The 19,445-nt window shown below is 38.7% G+C and overlaps 1 protein-coding gene across 1 annotated transcript in view; it reads left to right on the top strand.

The window, feature by feature from the left end:
• The window catches only part of kalrna (kalirin RhoGEF kinase a), a 322,593-nt gene that overhangs the window by 222,045 nt on the left and 81,103 nt on the right, over window positions 1-19,445 (top strand). The window contains 6 exon segments of the mRNA XM_067443216.1: window positions 266-358; window positions 443-554; window positions 1,308-1,498; window positions 4,914-5,015; window positions 5,182-5,324; window positions 6,207-6,309. Of these exon segments, the coding sequence (XP_067299317.1) occupies window positions 266-358; window positions 443-554; window positions 1,308-1,498; window positions 4,914-5,015; window positions 5,182-5,324; window positions 6,207-6,309 (744 nt within the window).

Genomic DNA, 19,445 nt, shown 5'->3' with positions numbered 1-19,445 from the left:
AACGACATTAGGGTGAGTAGTTAATGATTACTCAAAAATGAATTAATTTTTGGGGAAACTACTAACCCTTCTGTAAATAAGGTAAAATCAGCTGAAATAAAATTTACTTGAAATGAAATTACCTCATGCATATTCAACAGCATTATGAACTCGACACTGTTACTGTTACATTCACCACAGTGAGAGAATAGTTTTAGCAGCTGTCAGTGTATGTATGAATTATGCTTTATTTATATATGATGATTTTTTTGTCTGTTCTGAACAGGAGATTCAGAAGAGACATGGTCTGTCCAACTCTATATCATCATATCTTATCAAACCTGTGCAGAGAATCACCAAATACCAGCTGCTGCTCAAGGTACAGTGCGTGCAGTGTTTGTTCTAATGCTCTCATCGGGTGTGGTGTGTAGTGTACAGTACAGTACAGTATGTGTGCTTACAGGAGTTGCTGTCCTGCTGTGAAGAAGGCAAAGGTGAAATTAAAGATGGGCTGGAGGTCATGCTGAGTGTCCCAAAGAGAGCCAACGACGCCATGCACGTCAGCATGCTGGAGGGTACAACACGCGCGCACACACACACACACACACACACACACACACTGGAATAATCTGGTGTCTGGTTCGCTATCTTTGTGGGGACTCTCCATAAATGTAATGTTTTTTACTGTACAAACTGTATACTCTCTCCCCTTAAAATAACCCTACACCTAAACCTACCCATCACACAAAACGTTCTGCTTTTTTACATGTTCAAAAAAACTAATTCTTTATGATGTATAAACTTGCTTACTCATGGGGACTCAATTTAGGTCCCCACAGTGATACGAGTCCCTATGAGTCATTGCATCCAAATCCCCACTATGATAGAAAGACATGAACACACACACACACACACACATAGTGTTTCCATGTTTTATGGGGACTTTCCATAGGCGTAATGGTTTTTATACTGTACAAACCGTATTTTCTATCCCCCTACACTGCCCCTGCCCCTAAACCTACCCATCACAGGAAACATTCTGCATTTTTACTTTCTCAAAAAAAAACTCCTTCTGTATGATTTAAAAGATGTTTTCCTCATGGGGACCTAAAAATGTCCCCACAAGGACAAGTATTTCAGATATTGCCATCTTTATGGGGAGATTTTGTCCCCATAACATAGGGATTACCAGCCCACACACACACACACACACACACACACACACACACACACACACACACACACACACACTTATTTGTCCTTTCTACTGACATGCTTAAATAAGCCTTCAACCTCTCACATGTTTTCTGCCCTTTATCCCACGCCAGGTTTTGATGAAAATCTGGATGTCCAAGGTGAACTCATCCTGCAGGACACCTTCCAGGTGTGGGACCCCAAATCACTGATCCGTAAGGGACGAGACCGCCACCTCTTCCTCTTCGAGATCTCCCTCGTCTTCAGCAAAGAGATCAAAGACTCTGCGGGACGATCCAAATACATCTACAAGAACAAACTACTGGTATTGGTTATATCACTCCATTCACACACACACTTTACACAGGGCTCAACCGAAAGTATGGGCCAGATGATGGTCACTTACTTGTGTCAGTGCTGCATTGTCACTGAATTTTACATCCATTCATCATATATATACTATAATTTAAAAGTTTGAGGTCGGTAAGATGATTTAAAGGAGACCTATTATGCAAAACTCACTTTTATAAGTGTTTGAACACAGATGTGTGACCAGAGTGTGTGTAAACAACCTGCCTATAATGGTAAAAATCTACCCACTCCTTTTTTTATAATCCCCATAAATCGGCTCCAGATTTCACCCTGCTCTAATGCAAGCCCCGCCCATGGCTGGTGACGATCTGCCCTATTAGGATAGATCCCACCCTGAGAGCCACAGTCCACCATTTCTGCTGGAGATATACAATGTCTGCGCCAAAAAACATTACAAAGGTTCTGTAATTATATTCACCAACAAACATAAAGTCCTTATAGACTCTCAGCACCTGAGCCACTGAAGACACTGTGTCTTTCCACATTAGATGCCTGCAGCGGATCCTCAAGGTGACATGGCAAGATCGAGTGCCACAGGTTTGAGATCCCGCAAAAAGCTAACTGTTGGAGTATAGAAGCAACCCTAATGCTCGACCAACTTACCTAGGTGGCTTGGTCATGTGGTGAGAATGCCATCAAGTCGCTTTCCACGTAGGGTATTGTATGGTCAGTTACATCTTGGCTGTCGTTCTGCAGGAGGTCAAAAAAAGAGACTAAAAGCCCTTCTTAAGAAGTGAGATAAACCCCTTCTCCCTGGAAAGTAGTGCCGCAAACCATACACTCTGGCGGCAACTCTGTCAGAATGGAGCACAAAGCTATGAAGCCAGAAGAATTGAGCTTCGCCTGTCTAAAAGACAAAGAAAACAGGCCATGCTTGTTCCTGCACCACCAAGACAATGAGGAGACATTTTTATTTGCCCTGTCTGTAAAAGATGGTGTGCTTCCCTGTAATGATGCCATCCTTGGCTGGACTTGAACCCGGGTCTCTGGTGTTCTAAGTGTGGTGTGTTCGCCACTGAGCTATCTCTCAGACAATGGAACCCAAGAGCAGAAGAATAAAGAGTCAAGAGACTTGAGTCTTCCAAAAAAATAAAAATAGTCTTTACTTGAGAAACCAAAGCACAAAGTACAAAGTAACTAGGAGAGCAGAGCTTCCAAACACAGAGAAACAAAAATAGACACAAGGGTTACAATAAGGCTCAAAACTTATCTTGAGATCTGGAGACTGTAGGCTGGGGAACATAGGCTCAAGACTGAACACTATAGCTGTGTCTCATTTCGTTAAATTTTGAAGGCTGTGTCCTCTGGAGGACACGTCCTGTGTAGGATGCAGTAGACGGAGTGTCCTCAATCAGAATTGAGCGAGACGTCCTTCGTAGGACACACAGGCAGGAAGTATCACGTTGCTTTGCCAACAAGTTCAGCCTCGTTGCGCACTCACGCCAGGAATGAAAATTATTTATAACTTGAAAATGACTGAAATGTTTCTTGTCTTGACAGCAATGTACTGTTCTAAACGTTTAAAATGCACTAAACAGTTGTAATCCTGTTTACCACAACTATCTGTTTGAGGTAATAGAGCTTAAAAAACCAACAAAAAAAGCTTGAACTACTTAATTTAAACACCACATCTACGCTCGCATGTATATCTGGCGGTGCTGCCGTTTTTTCATATAATATAGAAAAAAAATATGACGGTTGTTAACGGAGACGCAAAGAATTGTGGGTTATCTCCAGCCGTGAAGGATACTCCTCGTGCACACTCCGAATTCCTGTGAAAGAAGGATGCATTCGAAGGTCGCGTTTGGAGAGTCCTACTCACTTTTTTGAAATGAGACGCCCTTATGACGTATGCACCCTTCGAATGCAACCTCCAGAGGACGCAGCCTTCTGAAATGAGACACAGCTTATGGCAGGGTACAAGCACACTTATAAAGGCCAAGACACAGGTGAAGGGAATCAGGGCTAACAAGGAGTGTTCAGAGTACAATTAGACACTAGCGCCATCTGCAGGAGTGGAGAGCACTGAGTCTGTAGTTAAAGTGCCATCTGGAGACCTGGAGGGAGCATGACAGGGAAGCTTAAGGAGGGCTGCCCCCTGCAGGCTAGGAGTGGAACAGCAGCCCAGAATTGGATCTTTACATTCCCACATCGGACTTTACAGTCATCAAAGAACACAAAAGTCATAGAAGAAGTCATCGAAATCGATAGACTACCAGAGAGAGAGAGAGAAGTGCAGGAGAGCAGTGCAAGAATTTTGAATATTAGGGGGACCATTTGGCCATTTCTTATTATTGGAATGTCTTTTGGGGGTTACGGCCCAGCCATGATACATTTTTGGGATTCTTTGATGAATAGAAAGTTTAAAAGAACAGCATTTGTTTGAAATGGAAATCTTTTGTAATATTATAAAAGTCTTTAATCTAACTTTCAATCAATTTAATGCATCCTTGCTGAATAAAAGTATTGATTTCTTTAATAAATAAAAAAACATAATGACCCCAAAATATTTGAGACATTTAGTACTCTGTTGTTTATTGAACATTGTTGTTGCAAATATGCCGAAAGCATGAGGTTTTGTTGAAACTGATTTGATTTCAAGCATTTTTAAAAACTGGTTTAAAACTATGACCAAATCACAAGTATATGCCTTATCTGTCTTCAAAGCTATGTTTTAATAATAATTATTAATTTGTGTATTAATACCTAAACTGTAACATTATAGCTATTATTTGAAGAAGAAGAAAAAACAGGTATTATATCATTTAAATTGTAAATATAATAAAACAAAAAAAATGGAATTATTTCTGACACAAAAATGTTTTAGAAATGAAAATGAAAATGATGGGGTCCATGAAAATATAGCCAGTGCAATCAGAGCAAATCATAGCTGAGCAGGACAACAGAATCAACAGAATAGAGTCCCATTTCTTCATTTCAAACTTCATTTCAATTACATAAATGAAAGGAAAGCCCCATGGGTTCGTGCACACATGAACACAGTTAAGTCTGAGTTTTACACTCCCCATCTGTTGTTTAACACACACACCTGGAAGCAGCCAGCGCAGGTGTCCAATAGACCAGATGGGGCGTTTGTCACCCCTCTCACTGTGTTCAGTGTGCCTGTGAACAGAGCCAGATGTGCCTTCGGTTTCCCTCCGGTCATCTGGAATTGTCTCATAAACACTATTTAAGTTTCTACTTAAGATTTACTAAGGAAATGCTTTCAATTTGGTTAGAATTCTGCTTTCAGTTAAGTTCATTCTTAGGTTATCTCACTCCTAAAACGACTTAAACACATTTTCATCAATACTGAATTTATTTAAAAATGTAAAATGTGTGTTGTTCTGGTTTTCCTGTGTTTGCAGACATCTGAATTGGGGGTGACAGAACATGTGGAGGGTGACCCGTGTAAATTTGCCCTGTGGGTGGGACGCACACCTTCATCTGACAACAAGACTGTCCTCAAGGTACATCACGCTCTCTGTTTTATTATTAATCGATTACTTTTACAGTAGTAAGTATTTGTAAACATGTTCCAATCAGTGAAACTGCTCAAAAGATTTTGATAAATCGGGTCCTACATTTCAAACGCAGATCTTGTGTTTTAAACGTGCCTGACTGTGTCTGTTCCAGGCGTCCAGTATTGAGGTGAAGCAAGAATGGATCAAAAACATCCGCGAGGTCATCCAGGAGAGAATCATTCACCTGAAGGGGGCGCTAAAGGAACCGATCCACATGCCCAAAACACCAGCCAAACCCCGCAACAACAGCAAGAGGTCAGGCACGCCGTACTATTGCATACTGAGCACCAGTCCTGAAAATGAAACACTAAAATTCATTCATATTATCATAATCTCAACTCTCATAATGCTTCTCAAAAGGTCAATTATTTGTAGATTTTGCTTCGTTTGTTGTTATCAAATCATGTGTATGTCACTTTAGATAAAAGCATATAAGCTAAGTGACTAAATGTAAATGCAAATCTGTAGAAAGACTGAGACAAAACACTAGCTATGAATATTCATAAGCATATATGCATAACAATGCATGAGGCATGTGTTCATTTGAAAATGTTTGCTAGATTGTCTCTCTTCATGTGAGCGGCATTCGCTTGTTAAAACTTGTACATAGGAAATAATAATTTTCAGTGAAGCCAATATCTGTAACTCTATCTATTGAAATGGTCAAATTATTCATATCTATATTTGGATAAAACCAGATGGGTGGGGCTTAAATCAGAACGTTTCTCCAAAAAACATTATATTCTTCATTAACATATAGCAGATATGCCTTGTATTGTTGATCAAGTTATAAAATTGTATTACAAAATTTCTGTACAAAACATTCAACTTCCTCAAATAAAGAATCAAACGGTCATGATTCAAGATTCGGATCGCGTGTCAAACTGCGTCACGTGACAACCAACTGATGTCACATATGGACTACTCTGTAGGGCCCATTGAGTTTACCCTCACTCACTTTACACGTTCACTATTACACTGTCATTTTAAAATATGTCACCTGGCTCACCTGTTATCCAACAAGAACAAGCAGTGATTGTATCTAACGAACATTATCATCATCCATCCTTTCTGAATTAAGTATTCAACTTTGGGCACATGCCTAATAGGGACTTTTATTTGTGTGTTTGGTTGCAGGGACACTGGAGAGGATGCTGACAGTCAGGGAGATGGCAGCAGTCAGCCGGACACCATCTCCATCGCATCGAGAACCTCACAGAACACTGTGGACAGCGACAAGGTACAAACACACAGATCTGACCTCTGACCTCTGGAGCTGCTCTCGCTGTAGTCAACCCTTTATTACTGGACTATCCTGAGCTGTGACATTTACCATCAGGCGCTGTCGGAGCCATAATAACTAGCCTAACCTTGAGTCTTTTAGGTATTCTTTAGAAGCAAATTTGCACACTGTGCAGGTTATTCTCTCTCTCTCTCTCTCTCTCTCTCTCTCTCTCTCTCTCTCTCTCTCTCTCTCTCTCTCTCTCTCTCTCTCTCTCTCTCTCTCTCTCTCTCTCTCTCTCTCTCTCTCTATATATATATATATATATATATATATATATATATATATATATATATATCCTGTATACGGTAACAATAGAATGAGCATTAAGTAAGTATGCTATTCTAAACATTGAGAATAGCTCATTCAGTGAAAGCCTATAGCGTGCAATAGTGGCCACTCACTTTTTCAGTGATGTTGGTTCTGGAAGTATCTTTCTCTATTTATTTTAACTATAGGGATTTTAAAAAGTCTTTGTTGAAGCATTATAAGCCATGAACCAAGCCAAAGAGCTATGTGGTGAATCACAACATTCCACATTTAATTAGTAATATTTTATTAAAGCAACAAAGTATTTGAAAATCAAAAAAGAAGACAAAAGTACAAAATTGTGTTGGCTACATAATGGCTTTAAAATTAAAATTGCGAATGACCATCGATGGAGATTTAAAGGTGCACTATGTAACTTTTCTGTCCGCTAGAGGTCGCCTATTCAAAACAAAGGCGTAGTTTGATGCCGCCAAGTTTGAGCGCAGCATCTTGGGACATGTGGTCTTCACCTCACAGCCGGATGGAAATAATCAGGATAGGCAGAAATCATGTTCATGGATGTGATTATTAACGTTACTTTAGTGTGAAGCAGAGCAGGACCGAGTGTTGTGGAGCTGAGCACGGCCGCTGGAGCAATTGTTACACAAACACAAAAAAGCGGGACTTTTATTATGACGGGACACAGTCACCGGCACTATTTCCGCTTTTCCGGTCATGAGTATGAGGTAATGCAGCTCTGTTTATCATATTAGATACATTTAAGTGTGTTTAAAATTATGTTATGACGTTACTGTGCCTTCGCTCAGCGGCTGCTGTGACTCTTGTTCACACTGCAGTAAGAGGAAAGCGTTTCTGCCAAACAAAAACGAACAGAAACTGAGAGAAACGCAGATATGATGTCATTGACAGGCAAGTCCTTTCGATGTCCTGGCTCATTGGTTATAATAGCAATTTTCTCACGATTTACAAATAGTTGGAAACATTTGAGATATTGTAAGAACTCAACTAAACAAAATATATAACACTGACCTAGTGGTTGTTGGATATTTTACTGATTTTTTTTTTTACATAGTGCACCTTTAAAGTAGTTGATCATTATCTAGTACAGTGGTTCCCAAACCTGTCCTGGAGCACCACCAGCCCTGCACATTTTGTATGTCTCCCTCATCTAACACACCTAATTCAACTCAGGAGCTCATTAGTAGAGACTGCAACACCTGAAATGGGTGTGTCAGATATTGGGAGACATACAAAATGTGCAGGGCAGGTGGTCCTCCAGGACAGGTTTGGGAACCACTGATCTAGTATAGAAACAATATATTTTAAGTTCATTGCTGCAACTCACTGATTGCTGGAATTTTCTGCTCAGTATTATGGGTAATGTAGTTTTCACCACAAATCCTGTCATTAAGCACTTTTATTTAAAAACAAATATGTTGAGATAATAATAAACAGTTAGCTTCCACAAATGCATATACCATCAATGAACAACCTCAGAGCTTACAAAAAGTCTGTCTTAGGTTTATAAGGTTTATAAATTATCATAATTGTTTTTTTCTTCAAAACACAACTGTTGCACACTATTGCTCAATTTAGAACCGCATACTAGAATACTACTCTTAATATGGTAAAAGTAGTATGCTAGTATGCGTTTCCAAATTCCTGAATTCAGAACCAAATACTAGCATACTACTCTTACTATTTCTGCCATAGAAAGATGTGGTATAAGTCGTATGAGAAGTATTATAGTATGCGGTTCTGAATTCAGACAATCCTTTTACTAAAAATCAGACCCAAACCCACGACTCCACCCAGAGAAGGATCATGTGATCAGTGATTGACAGGTGTATGTCCCACAGGGTTTCCTGCTTTTGTGAATGAGCAGGGGCTGTCATGCTCCAGCACAGATGATGAGTACAGCGGTCATGAGCAGTAAACAGATGTGTTAGACAGTCATGTACAGCCATGAAAAGCCTCTTCAAACTGTGTGCTGGATTCAGTCCTCATAGGAACTATGAGGCGCCCTATCAAATCAAAGTAAGACACATTTAACACGTGTCCTCCTGACAACAAGTGGATGTGCTGGTTTTAGGCCGTTTCTTAATGGCTTGTTGTGTTTTATGAGTTGTGCGTGTTTGTGCTGGGAGGTTTGTTTGAGCACATCACTGTGACGTGCTTGAGGAGAAGACGTTTGATCAACTCTTGACTCTGTTTGAAGGAGTGTCATTTCCTTCAGGACTCTGTGTAATGCACGTACTCTGCTCTGATTGAATGTTGACAATGCTCTGCACTTTTGTGAGAGGAAGCAGAACATGCTTTAGTGGTGTCTGGATGACACTTCTTTATAATGGACCAGTGGAGTCTCTTTATGCAGTGTAAGGTGTTTTGGGATGGTCATGATGGCTGACTACGTGAGTCATCCAAAAAAACAACTAGCTGTTTATTGTAGTGGACAAATGAGTTTATCTAGATTTATTTCTTCTTTTTTTAGTTTTAGTTTTAGACTGTCGATGTGCTAAAACTCTCTCATCCTCTTTAACCCAGCTAGACTGTTCGTTTTAAATTGGTTTCAAGAAACAATGGCTGTGTCTGAAATCACATACTCTTTTGAGGAGGTACTTATTTTGAATAAAATACCTCCTTCACAACTGCTAAACACTGCTCCTTTTGAAAAATACCTCCTTCACAACTGCTAAAATATTAATTCTATATAGTATGAATGTAATCTGGATGTACTACATCCTCCATGTTGTCATTATCATGTGATCTACCAGCATCAGATATATGTCTCTTTATTCATACTCTCCTGTGGGATAGTAAAGGGGCCATTGTATGTACACTTCAGAATCTCACCAGAAGAAGCAGCTCATCCGGGTACATTTGGCCTACTCTTTTATGAGTACTATGAATTCTGGCATCCTTTTTTTGTCACATACTGTTTTGCCTACTATGTAGTAGGAAAGTATGCCCTTTCGTATTCAGCCATTGAGTTCAGTCGCAGAAGTATTGTGTTCCCTGTAGATGTTTTTGTTTTTGCTTTGTTACCATCATCATGTGTCTTTATGGGCACTGTAGAGACGATTTGAGTTGTGTTGAATAACTTAATATACAGTGTACATACAGTAGTGCTTGAAAGTCTGTAAACTGCTTGCAGAATCTGTAAAAATGTGAATAATTTTAACAAAATAAGAGGGATCACACAAAATGCATGTTATTTTTTTTTATTTAGGACTGGTCTTTATAAGATATTTTACATAAAATATATTTACATAGCCCAGAAAACAAAACGATAGCTGAATTTATTAAAGTGACCCATTCAAAAGTTTATGAACCATTGATTCTTTATACTGTGTGTCGTTCCCAGGATGATCTGTGGCTGTGTGTGTGTTTTGTGACGGTTGTTTTTGAGTCCTTGTTTGTCCTGAGCAGTTAAACCGATCAATGTTCTTCAGAAAATCCTCCAACTCCCGCAAAAGCTTCAGGTTTCCAGCATCTTTTGCATATTTGAGCTCTTTCCAGCAGTGGCTGTATGATTCTGAGAGCCATCTTTTCACACTGAGGACGACTGAGGGACTCAAACACAACTATTTAAAAAGGTCCTAAAGGTCATTTATTAAAAATGAACTGATGCTCCAGAAGGAAACAGCGCTTTAAGAGCCGAGGGGGTGCATGTTATTTTTTATTTAGTACTGTCCTGAATAAGATATTTTACATAAAAGATGTTTGAACAGAAGCTAATGGGGGTCTTTGACTGTTAGCATTACTGCAAAATTGATGCTTCAAAATAATAATAATAAAAAAAATACCTAAACTTTGAGTAATAGTTGGATAATGTAAAAATAAATGTGGAAATGTAAAACTTCAAAGCATCAAATCTAGAATTCTTACAGCTGGCAGCAGCAAAGCACGCTTCAGCCGTATACTGGTCATTGCTGTCATAACATGAAGTCCTGAAGTCCACTTGTTATTTTATTTTATAAAAACCTAGCAAGCACAATTAATTAGCAACTTATAAGTTTGTGCACAGCAAAAATTAGATCATTTTTGAACTGTCTAAGAGGGTTAAAGTACCGAAAAATCGTTGAGTATCTGTTAGTTGAAAGACTTTGCTCCGCAGGGCTGCCTTAAAAGTGCAGTGTGTGAATTTTAGCGGCATCTAGCAGTGAGGTTGTGAATTGCAGTCACCCACCACTCACCGCTCCCTTTCGAAGCACATAGAGAAGCAGTGATGCCAGTAACTTAGTTATTAGTAACGTGTTACTCTTATCTGCCTACTTTTTTCCAGTAACAAGTAATCTAATGTGTTACTATTTCCAAACCAGTAAGAGAAGTTTCGGGAGGAGCACGTGCAGATAATTAAACCTAACTAAACACAAGTGGAGCACGCTCCGATAATTAAACACAAGTGGAGCACATTAAGCTAATCAATGATAAGAGGGGTGTATATATACAGCAGATTTACCTTCTTTCGTTGACCATTTTCATTTTAGCATCCCTCCACCACCCATCTCCTCACTTGATTCTAACAAACTCTTATTAGATGTCAACGCAATCTATAATATACTCCAGTCCAGTTCTAGAGTATCTCTATCACGGGGGGGTACTCTGGGTTTGGGCCAAATTCTGAGCCCAGAGCCCTCCCCCGGACAGCACGCCAAATACGCATGATCTTTACTCTATTTCATTTGATGTAAGTGCGAACTAGTTAATCAGATTAAAGTAACTTATCCAAGTCACTGTGAGCTACTATTTTAGTCATTGTACTTAGTAAAAAAATTAAATATATATTTTTTCTTTCTTCTTGTATCTCGGGGAGTTTTTTTCAGGAAATATTTTTTAATTTCACCTTAAAATGTCAGGAGATGCATTGTTGTTACTGTTAAAAATGCACTTCCAATAAAGTGAGTGTTGCCAAAAACGGTTGTCATTTCTATGTTGAGGCGGCAGGGGTGTTGTCGGCAACTGCTGAATGTAACTAATAAAGTAACTTGTAATCTAATTTAGTTACTTTTAAAATCAGGTAATCTGTAAAGTAACTACATTACTTTTTAAAGGAGTAATCAGATTACTTTTTCAAAGTAACTGTGGCAACACTGTAGAGAAGCTACGGTGGCTGACACAGGACAAAACCGCAGAGGGATTAGAGCTCTGTAGAGAAGTTTGTCCATTTAGGGCTACTGTAGAAGAAGAAACTTCACTGAAATGGCTTATCCTAAGGTAATAAAAGACACCAGTAGGGTTATTCTCACACACACTGAGTGAGCACTGAGATTCAGTGTTTCTATTGTTGCCTGTTATTGTCTTTTACAAGCCTGGCTGTGTCTGTTGGTCTTGTTGTTAGGGTTTATCTTGTTATGTGTTTATAAATGGTTATTGTGTTTAGATTTTGTTAGCCTTTTAAAGCGGCAGCTTGTTTTCTGCACTGCCTTTACCTCAAAACGGCATTGTGTCAAATCACTGACTGTTCCCACACATGTTTCTTTAATGTCCCTGTGCAGTGTTGTGCTGAAGTCAGTTCTCTGTTGTTTTCAGGCTGATGTGAGCTAAGGACACAGTGTGTGTGGTGTGTGTCTCACTGGAATAAGAGTTTCCTTCATTCACCCACAACAGCTCAGGGACTGTGTATCACAGTACACTGCGGAAATCACATTCATCATACTGCATAATGATGCTTTTATCCGTACAGCTCTGTGCTGAGCGCATGTCACAAGACCATCACACACCATTTGCTATTTCTTGCTGGCTTCATCTTGAAGATGAAACTGTATTTACTTTTTATTACAATATATATATTTTTGTTCCATGGCCATGGAATTATTTTAAAAGCAGAGTCTAGAAAGAGGTTTTCTTAGACGGTCCATGTGTCTTTGATTTAAATCACTCGCAACAACATGGTTCAAGCAGTCATTCTTACATTGATTTAAACCATATGTTGTGGGGTTCAAGGTAGTCATGTACTAACTATTTATGTCAAATTAAAGTTATGCTGCTTGTATAGTGTGCATCATATAACAGACACTGAACAGGGTGTTTTAAGTTCAAAAGTTCCTGAAAGTCCCACCATTACGACACAGTGATTCCAACATTCACACACTAAAAAAAATGTTTTGCCTTAAATTAAGTGCAATCATCTTGGATCTTTAAGTCATTTCAAATTAAATGACATTAAACAGACTTAAAAAGGAGTAGAATCTTTTATAACTTATAAAAAAAAAGTTTAAAATATGCATAATTTTTTTTTTTTTATAAGTTAGAGCAATGTGAAAACAAACTATATTGCCAAAAGTATTGGGACACCCCTCCAAATCACTGAATTCAAGTGTCCCCGTCACTTCCATGGCCACAGGTGTATAAAATCAAGCACTAGGCATGCAGACGCTTCTACAAACATTTGTGAAAGAATGGGTCGCTCTCAGGAGCTCAGTGAACTCAAGCGTGGTGCAGTGATACCACCTGTTCAATAAGTCCATTCGTGAAATTTCCTCACTACTAAATATTCCACGGTCAGCTGTTAGTGGTATTATAACAAAGTGGAAGAAATTGGGAACAACAGCAACTCAGCCATGAAGTGGTGGCACGCCGAGCAGCTCATCCAAGCCTTACATCACCAAGTGCAATGCAAAGCTTCAGATGCAGTGGAGTAAAGCACACCGCCACTGGACTCTACAGCAGAGGAGACGTGTTCTCTGGAGTGACCAATCATGTTTCTCTGTCTGGCAATCGGATGGACGGGTGTGGATTTGGCGGTTGTCAAGAGAATGGTATACCAAGACATTTTTGACAATTTCATGCTCCCAACTTTGTGGGAAAGTTTGGGGATGACCGCTTCCTGTTCCAACATGACTGCGCACCAGTGCACAAAGCAAAGTCCATAAAGACATGGATGAGTGAGATGAGCGAGTCAAAAAATCCCATAAACACACTCCTAAACCTTGTGGAAAGCCTTCCCAGAACAGTTGAAGCTGTTATAGCTGCAAAGGGTGGGTCAACTCCATATTAAGAATATTAAGAATGGGATGTCGTTAAAGTTCATGTGCATGTGAAAGCAATTGTCCCTAAATTTTTGAAATATGTTGTCATAACTTATTGATCATACATATGTTTTGTACAGCTAATCTGAACTACACCACGTGTGAAATCAACTAAACAATTAAACTTGCGTAAAAATGAGTTAAGATGCAAAAATAAGGGTAGTAGGGATAAAAAAAAGATCTATTTTAATTAGCAAACTACTCGATCTAATAAAAATTACTTTATATAGTATGTTCAGTTTGTGAACATGAAAAAATTAAATCCAATGATATGAAAATAATTTATTTTTTAAGTCATATTTAATAAAACTGTTTGATCTGTGTACTGTTTGCAGTGGTTACTATTTACTGCACACAAAAAAGCTGCCTTTTTTCAAAATGTACACATGTCAATTAATAGTACAATACCATAACAATTATTACATATTATTCATATTATGAATATAGAATATCTTTGTATTAAGACTAGAGCTTAATAAAACATTTTCTATAAATCTTAATGAAACAAGGTAATCAACCATTTAGTTTGTGATTCATATATATATATATATATATATATATATATATATATATATATATATATATATGAATCAATATATATATATATATATATATATATATATATATATATATATATATATATATATATATATATATATAGTTTTTTTTGTTGTTGTTGTTGTTTTTTGTTTTTTTGTTTATTTATTCAAATTCTTAATCTGAATGAATGATATGTAGGATTATGTTTTACTAATTGTAGTAATCTTGAATAAAGGTTTAAATTATATTAAAACTACTTGGACCCACAAACATCATAATTCATTATTAATTAAAATAACAAATAGACAAATAAGGTAAACAAAAATATACATGTTTATTGTCCTCTTTTTTTTAATTCATGTAAAATAACTAAAGAAAATGAAATATTTCACCACTGAACTAGTAATTTGTGGCCGGTTACATAAAGTACTCCGCTATAATCAGTTAATTAGTCAAGTTAGTCATCTAATTTTATATTTAAGACTGGTCATAATTTGGTTACATAAATCTGTAGATCGGTCACAATCGAATCTGAAAAGTAAGGCTGATCACTCATTGGCTAAAAGCTCGCTGGTCAGACTAGTTCTTAAGGCACAGTCTTAACATGGCTACGTTTATTCAACCTAACACACAGGCATGAGGACAGGTGGACGACGATGGCAAATACAGACACGACCAAAGAGTTCTGGTGTTCACACATGAGAAGAGCACCACACTGAACTAAACCAATCAGAGAGGCTTTAGAGAGAGAGAAACCGAGGGAGGGAGGAGAGAGAAAACAGAGATAGTCGGAGGAGGAGGACAGATAAGTCGTCATGCCAAAGTGGATGAGTTTTAAACTTTTCAAAGAGAGCAGTCGAGTAAGTGGCATTCATATGTTTGTTCCTGTTTCTTTCTTAACTCTATAAGCCATGTGAGAGAGAGAGAGCGAGCGAGGGAGAGAGAGAGAGAGAGGGATATCAGGGTTTTACTGACAGACTGTGAGAGCCGGTTGTCTGTGATCATGCTGGTTAAAGGTGTGGAGACGTGTTCTTTTCTGAGCGCTACGCTGTGAACTCTGAATTAACTGTGTAAGTTGTTGTTTTTTTGGATGGGTGTTATTTCCTATGCTGTTTCGTAATATCTGAGAGTGTAAAGTGTAGTATGTGAAATGAGTTTTATTGAAGCACAGATATGTCCATATGTGTGTGTGTGTCAGTCAGTGCTATGGCATTCCATAAGGAGATTTACATGTTAAACTGAGGTTGATAACAGTGGCAGGAAACAGATTGTTAACCCAGTAAACTCATACTGACATAATCTCCCGAACACACCCTCTTTTATTATCACATCTTCAGGCATAGTTCACCTTGAAATGAAAACTCTGCCATAATTTACTCTCCCTCATATTGTTCAAAACGTGTATGACTTACTTTCTTCTGTGCAACACATAAGGGGGTGTTTTGAAGAATGCTCATTGCAGTTTTTCGAAAAAAGCAAAAAAAAAAATCAAATGCATAAATAAATGAGCTGCAGGGAGGAACAGACTCTGAGGAACAGACTGAAATGTAATGAAAATCTGTGATCTCTTTCAAATGTGTACAACCACATGAAATGAAATATCTTCTCATTATGTATTCTGGATATCCCTGGCTCTGATATGTTTGTAGCTTCTCTAAATAATCATTTGCAGTTGTCGCTGCTTTGTTTTGCACCTCTGAATCCTCTGAGCGCCATGATAAAGCCCTGCAATCTGCGAGACCTTTCACATGAAGCTCATGTGACGTTTATGTCCTTTCTGACGCGGGATATTCTCCATCTGTGACCCCAAATTACCTAGCAACCCGCCTTTCCTCTCGATCACTACGGTTACCCGATAGTCCGCCAAGCAGATGGTGTGAGCGCGCGCACGAGGAAGCAGACTGAACACATCTACTGATCACTTCTAAAACTAGATGCTCAGTGACATTTAAAGAAGGCTCTCTACATAAAGCTTGTTGTGTCTGTCTGGTAAAGTGCAGTGCTCAACAGTACACTCTCAGAAAAAAAAGGTACAGTGCTGTCACTAGGGCAGTACCCTTAAGGTACAAAAGTGAAAAGGTGCATCTTTGTACCTTACTCTACCCTAAATGGTACATATCAGTAGCCTAGAAATCTAGACGCACTCTAGCGGCAGCAAATCTAATCTGCCTGTGAGTGTCATCTAGCAACTCTCAATACCCTTCTGAGCTGTAAACGCCAAACTCTGGTCGGGCCAATCACATCGTGTATAGAGTCGGTGGGTGGGGCCATAATGACGACGGCCGAGTTGCGTTTGCGTGCTTCTAGTAAAGACAGAAACTGGCGAACGGCGGCCTTTCGAATCAGCTTTGACCGCGACTCTGGAAGACTTGGAGTTAAGCTTTTCTCTGAGAAAAGAACAAAGAACGGCACTGAAGTTTCACCTTCGTTGCTCTGGTTGGTGTAGCGCTATCCTATCGCGTGCAGAGGGAGTTTGAAAGACAACCGTTTATCCCGCCCCTCGGATTGAGCTGTCAATGGTGAGTTTCCAGACCAAACATTTTGAGGTGTGTCTGGCTTGTCAGGCTAACGTATCAGTACTTTAAAAGTGCGTATTAGTACCTTAAAGGTACATAGTAGTACCTTTTTGGTTGTGTACCTTAGGGTACCGCCCCAGTGACAGAAATGTACCTTTTTTTCTGAGAGTGTAGAGTTCCCTTTCCGGAGTTCCCACCGATCATTAAATTTGAGTTTATGGTCATAAGTCCTTGGGCCCTATTTTAACGATCTGAGCGCATGGTCTGAAGGCGTGTCCAAATCCACTTTTGCTATTTTAACGACAGAAATTTTTTTTCGGCGCATGGTCCAAAAGGGTGTTGTTCCTCATCTCCTAATGAGTCATGGGTGTGTTTGGGGGTAACGTTCAATAAACCAATCAGAGGCTCGTCTCACATTCCCTTTAAAAGCCAGTTGGAAAGACTGAACGCTTCTCCAGAGAGGAATCCTTTTATTTTTAATATTTAAACGTTCGCCAATCACAGCAGTGGGCTCCTTTAAACACCTCTATTCACATCTTTGCAGTACAAATGAAGTCAAAAGTGCTTTTTGAAACATCTAAATATGTGGAGTACATGTGCACTGTTCTTATTGCGTTGACTCTAGTGTCTCTGAATGCTAGTGGTGTAATCTTCACACATCCTGGAGGAAAATGAACTCTAAATAAACATGACCTGCTGTGACTCTGGGAATCGGTCATCTTTTGAATATGTACTGCTTTACTTGTTGTGCACTTGTTTCTGCTGGTGTGGATCTAGCTGTTGTCTGTGCACTGCATTGGGAGTCTGTTGACCGTGTTTGTGTGGTTTGGTCAGCTGACCGTATGTTGAGTAAGATGTCAGCATGACATAATGTCCTCGTTTTTAATTTGTACATTGTGTTTTTTGCATATTTGTTTTGACCTGACTGATTTGTTGTGGACACATGTGTCCTAACAGAGTAATCACACAAACACAATCCACTAACCGTACATTTGTTCGTTCGTTCGTTCATTCAGACTCTTTATTGTCCTATATGCTATTTTATTAACATGATTATAAATACTATTTTAACTTTATTTGATTCATTTTTTTTTCAGTATGACTGAAAGCCCACAGCATCTTGAATTAAGTATGGTTATAGCTGTGTGTATTGTATGCTTGTCTCTGAATGGCTGTAAGCCAAAGCAGGTGTTTTGTATGTGTTGTATAAGCTGCAGGACTTGATCCAGAACAATTTTTTTTATCTGTTTCACCTGTGACCCTGTGAGAGTAGTCTGTCTGTCATTACATGAGCAGCACTCCAGGTCTTGCACTCGTGTAATTATTTACCTGAAACCATTTGGTTCATAGTTCATGCAGTGTGACTTGTGAAAAAGTGACACTTCTAATGCTGAATATGATCAATAATGAGACAATAGTTTAGCGTCTCAATCACTGGGATATCAAGTAAAAAAATAAATTTAAAAAATCTGATCAGGGTTATTATAGTTAACTGGAACTAAATCCATACAAATTAAAATAAATTGTAACCCCATAAAAGAAAAGAGAGAATATGAATAACTCAATTTTAAACGAGAAATGTCAGATAGAACCTCATTAATTCCAAGGTATATAAAACAAATAACAATAATAAAACAAATTCAGATACTTGACAGTGCAACATCTCATTTTCATTTAACTTAATGTATTAAAATAACTGAACCTACACAATTTAAATAAATAAAATAGTGCTGGGGGAAAATTAATCATGATTAATTGCATGCAAAATAAAATGTTGTGTTAGCATAATATATGTACAGTCTTTTTCAAAATAATAGCAGTACAATGTGACTAACCAGAATAATCAAGGTTTTTCGTATATTTTTTTATTGCTACGTGGCAAACAAGTTACCAGTAGGTTCAGTAGATTCTCAGAAAACAAATGAGACCCAGCATTCATGATATGCACGCTCTTAAGGCTGTGCAATTGGGCAATTAGTTGAAAGGGGTGTGTTCAAAAAAATAGCAGTGTGGCATTCAATCACTGAGGTCATCAATTTTGTGAAGAAACAGGTGTGAATCAGGTGGCCCCTATTTAAGGATGAAGCCAACACTTGTTGAACATGCATTTGAAAGCTGAGGAAAATGGGTCGTTCAAGACATTGTTCAGAAGAACAGCGTACTTTGATTAAAAAGTTGATTAGAGAGGGGAAAACTTATAAAGAGGTGCAAAAAATGATAGGCTGTTCAGCTAAAATTATCTCCAATGCCTTAAAATGGAGAGCAAAACCAGAGAGACGTGGAAGAAAACGGAAGACAACCATCAAAATGGATAGAAGAATAACCAGAATGGCAAAGGCTCAGCCAATGATCACCTCCAGGATGATCAAAGACAGTCTGGAGTTACCTGTAAGTACTGTGACAGTTAGAAGACGTCTGTGTGAAGCTAATCTATTTTCAAGAATCCCCCGCAAAGTCCCTCTGTTAAAAAAAAGGCATGTGCAGAAGAGGTTACAATTTGCCAAAGAACACATCAACTGGCCTAAAGAGAAATGGAGGAACATTTTGTGGACTGATGAGAGTAAAATTGTTCTTTTTGGGTCCAAGGGCCACAGGCAGTTTGTGAGACGACCCCCAAACTCTGAATTCAAGCCACAGTACACAGTGAAGACAGTGAAGCATGGAGGTGCAAGCATCATGATATGGGCATGTTTCTCCTACTATGGTGTTGGGCCTATTTATCGCATACCAGGGATCA

Source organism: Pseudorasbora parva, chromosome 5 (genome assembly GCF_024679245.1).
Source record: "Pseudorasbora parva isolate DD20220531a chromosome 5, ASM2467924v1, whole genome shotgun sequence".
NCBI classification, from domain to species: domain Eukaryota; kingdom Metazoa; phylum Chordata; class Actinopteri; order Cypriniformes; family Gobionidae; genus Pseudorasbora; species Pseudorasbora parva.
The sequence above is the reverse complement of the archived record's forward strand: the minus strand, read 5'-3'. Positions and strand labels throughout refer to the sequence as shown.